Raw genomic sequence first — 3,924 nt, forward strand, 5'->3', positions numbered from 1 at the left:
TTTTAAAATGTACTTTGTAAATTATTCTTATATTCTAAAGAGCTTGTCAGTGATGTTTTTCATTTCTTACTTTACTTGAATATTATTTAGTAGTGTGATATAATGTCTCTCCATCCATCCATCCATCCATCCATCCATCCATCCATCCATCCATCCATCCATCCAAGAGAACTAGTATGGTATAGTTACTGTTTGTAAATGCTCTTAAACATTACAAGAATGCACTCTATTGGTCAGAACTATTAGGCCTTTATTGTATTCCTTTTCCACATGATTGTTTCTAGTCTGATGGTAATTTGTTAAATATCTCCTTACTAGTTTACTTTCCTCATTTTTCTATCTGTGATACACACTTTGGTGTGATCATTTGGTACAAAAAAATTGGTGTTATGTCTTCATTATGCTTTGTAACATTTTTCATTATATAAAGATTTCAGCTTAAGAGTTGAAGACTACAAGAAGGGAAGTAATGAAGAAGAAACTTCTCAGGGAGAAATTATAAAACCAATTCACTCACATACTTTATTGGCTGAATCCAAAGCCCCTCAGACTGTTTCCTCCTGGGCTAAGCAGACAAAATGAAAGCATATGATCTTCTGGAAGTCTTCTTGGTAGAAGAGTTTTAATAACTTGCATCAGTCACACAGCTAGAAAATGTTGGAGCCAGTATTCAAATCATGCCCACTCCCCACCTATCAGAGTCAAATCAGGAAACTTGCAGGTAACAGTGATAAAACTGATTCATCTTAGAAGATTCTACTAACTCCTAATAACTTTGCAATTCTGAAGTTTTGAAGCTGGCATGGGGTCAGCAAATAAAACTTGAGGCTTGCCAAGTGTAGCAACCTTACTATGGGGTCTCTGCATAAAACTAGGACCCCAAATGACTACACTTCCAAAATAACACTAAATCAGAAATAAACTATGTCATCCAGATGGGGATGGCAAAGGAACTTGTCTTGATTTTGCCTTTCTCAAGTATGTCTTCACCTAATAATTAATTACCACAAACCAGCCTTGTGGCTAACTCTTGCTATATGTAGGAGTCTGAAAATTTTCAAGGAGATAGATGAAATTGCATCATGTTGGATGCATTCTCAAGAGAATGGCTCAAGTGAAAAAATGGTCAGTTTATAAAAAGACAAAGTTATCTCCCTACCTAATGCCCAGTTTTTAAAAAACAAAATTAACCCCAAATGATTCTAGGATTTAAATGTTAAGACAGAAACTTTAGCATTCTTAGTAGAAAGTATAGTGAATGTCTTTAGACCTCAGGGCAGGAAACGATTTCTTAAGCAAGACATGGAATGCACTTACTACAAAGACGATAAACTGACTATATTAAAATTAAAAATTTATTCATCGAAAGTCACCTTAAAGAAAGTGAAAAGGCAATTTAAACTAGAAGATATTCACAATAAACAAAAATTTAAAAGGATTAGTAAGCGATTGAAGGAGGATACATGAAAGGGAGAACTTTCACATATTTATGATCCTCAAGACTTTTTTTTTAACAATGTACACGTATTTTTATGTTGAATTTTAAAATTAAATTGAAGAAATAAAATATTCACTAAAGTTTGATTCACTAGCTCCTCTTATAGAGATTATCAGTTGACAACTGTGATGTGGAGGAGGCCTTTGAGGCTGATACCTCATTTGGCAGAGAAAACCACGGATAGACAGCGTCTGAGATCCAGCTGGAGCTCAAATAAATACTAATTCAAGGTCGAAGAGTAACCACCAGGCCTGGGTGCCCGGTATCAATGGGCCCACGTGCCCCAAAGGGCCATGGGACTCCGCCGGAAGGGGCGGGGCTGGCCGGAAACCATAAAAGGGGCACAGGCCTCGCTCCTCTCTGGAGTTCCGCCCGCGTTGCTTGGGTCTTGGTTTGGGCTACTGGTCCTAGTATGGCGGACCACGTAGGTGCGGTGGCCCAGGGGGACGACTGCAAGCCCGCCGACTCCCTGGACGTGCTAATGAAGTTACCATTTCAACTACCACGGATTCGCATCCGGCCGTGGTGGTTTCCTGTGCAGGAACTGAAGGACCCGTTGGTGTTTTACCTGGAGGCATGGCTGGCTGACTCGATCTTCGGTGAGCGACCTGGGGTGCGTGGGTGGCCTACGCCCCTACAGTCTGAGAGAAGCCGGCAGAGCAGCACGTCACAGCCTCTTTCCCAGATTCGCAGGCCACGTTTGAAGCCATGATACCAGCTTCCAACTCATCCCTCCCCGGCTGACATCCCCTTCAAACCTAGCTCCTCCTGACCTTCAACGGTTCCTCCCCTGAGTCTCACTTTTTCTATTTAGGCGCAGACCGAGCCATCATTCCGGACATAGAGTGGATGAACCAGGTCCTGCTGACAGTGGACGTAGTAAACAACGGGAACTTTGTCGAAATCACCATCTTTGGACAGCCCCGTGTGCAAAATCGGGTGAAGAGCGTGCTCCTGAGCTTGGCATCAAGGCACCGGAAACATCGTGCCCGAGGTGAGGGTCTGAAAACCTGCATGTGGAGGGAGCCACGGGTGAGCCATCTGGCCGTACCTGGCTTCCTCCCAACCTCTCTTACCTTCCTAATACTTTTTGCAGTTTCCCAACTCCAGTATGCTTCACGCAGCCCCTGGGCATCCCTTTGTGAGAGGAATCCAAGTAAGACCTTGGGAGAGTAAGATGACATCTTACGCATTCAGGCCTATCACTGCTTGCTCATGCCACCCTCAGCTTGGTTACCCATTATTTCCAGATCCCAGGTTCAGAGCCTCCAGCCTGAGAAATGATGTTGCCAGCACTTTCCCCTAACCCCCCAGTGATGGAGTAGTTTGAAACAGCGAGTATTTTTCCTTATGCAGCTCAAAAGATGAAACAACTTGAGGAGTTCTTGAAGGCCCGCGCATCAGGTCTCTATACGGACCAGCATCCTGTTGCATAAGTATTGTCAGGAGCATTATGAGAACAATCCTGCTTCTGCTATTAAAGTTGAAGAGAAGCAAGTATCCTTAAATCCCTACATTTCTTTTTTCCTTTGCTTTGATGGGTAATGGTTTGATTATGTTGATGCCAGTGTGAGTTTGTAGGTGCCCATCTAGTAAAGAAATGAATTTCCTTTTTGTCCAATGGCATAAAGATCTTTGCTCGCTTAAAATTAAGTAAATTTACAAAAGATTGACTGACTGTTCATATCTTGATGTGTAGCGTGGGTAAAAGGCCTGAGAGGTAGTGATTTTCTTTTTGTTTCTTAGTTTCTACCATTTTGAAATTACTAACCCTTCTATGATTATTATGGTCAGAGTCAGGCCCTCAAGCACAGGGAGAAGAGATGAAGGGTCAGTTCTGCTTTGTTGTTTTTTTTTTTTCATCATTTGTTCTCAAACTTTAATGTGTGGAACAATCACCCTGAGAACTTGCTAAAATACTGTTTGCTAGGCTCCTTAAGTGATTGTGGTTTAGTACATTGGGTCCATGAATTTGCATTTCTAACAAGCTCCATAGGCAATGCTAATGATTCTTTGAGGCTCTCACTTTCAAGCTGCTGATTTTCTTAGAGTGGAACCTTCCTTTGGGCACATGGATGGGTGTTCCAACACTAAATGAGGTGATCAACATTCATCCTGCTGGTGCTGTGATTCACCAGAGAAGAGTAGGAGTCCTGGGCAGCTTGGCCCATGGAAGGCATCTGACCTCCAAGCCAGCTGTCTCCTTTTTCCCTGAGGCCTGCACAAGTGTCCTACATGGGCTGGGTGGGTTTTCCATTACCAGTTACAATGCCATGACCAATTTGTGGAAAACAACCCCAAACCCCTTGCTGCCTCCACTTTGAGAGGTTACCAGAGATCTATGGCTTCAGACACAAAGTTGGAGCTCATTTAACTCAGTTTCTTCACCCCTTAGCGGTAATAGATTGTAGCCATTTGCGAGGGTT

At 42.7% G+C, this 3,924-nt stretch overlaps 1 protein-coding gene across 1 annotated transcript; it reads left to right on the forward strand.

The window, feature by feature from the left end:
* The first annotated feature begins 1,619 nt into the window (after positions 1–1,619).
* Positions 1,620–3,535, forward strand: OOEP (oocyte expressed protein). Its single transcript, XM_074334002.2, has 3 exons — positions 1,620–2,097; positions 2,313–2,492; positions 2,855–3,535. The coding sequence occupies exons 1-3, from the start codon at positions 1,767–1,769 to the stop codon at positions 2,932–2,934; spliced, it is 591 nt and encodes a 196-aa protein (XP_074190103.2). The 5' UTR covers positions 1,620–1,766; the 3' UTR covers positions 2,935–3,535.
* The last annotated feature ends 389 nt before the right edge of the window (positions 3,536–3,924 follow it).

Source organism: Rhinolophus sinicus, chromosome 2, assembly GCF_057876585.1.
Source record: "Rhinolophus sinicus isolate RSI-liver-muscle chromosome 2, RSI-T2T, whole genome shotgun sequence".
Taxonomy (NCBI): Eukaryota; Metazoa; Chordata; class Mammalia; order Chiroptera; family Rhinolophidae; genus Rhinolophus; species Rhinolophus sinicus.

Bases quoted from the DNA above. Each gene is read 5' to 3' on its own strand.
- OOEP (XM_074334002.2), top strand. From the start codon at position 1,767: ATGGGCCCACGTGCCCCAAAGGGCCATGGGACTCCGCCGGAAGGGGCG. The intron at 2,098-2,312 runs GTGAGCGACCTG...TTTTCTATTTAG, and splicing joins GCTGGCTGACTCGATCTTCG to GCGCAGACCGAGCCATCATT. The intron at 2,493-2,854 runs GTGAGGGTCTGA...TTCCTTATGCAG, and splicing joins CCGGAAACATCGTGCCCGAG to CTCAAAAGATGAAACAACTT.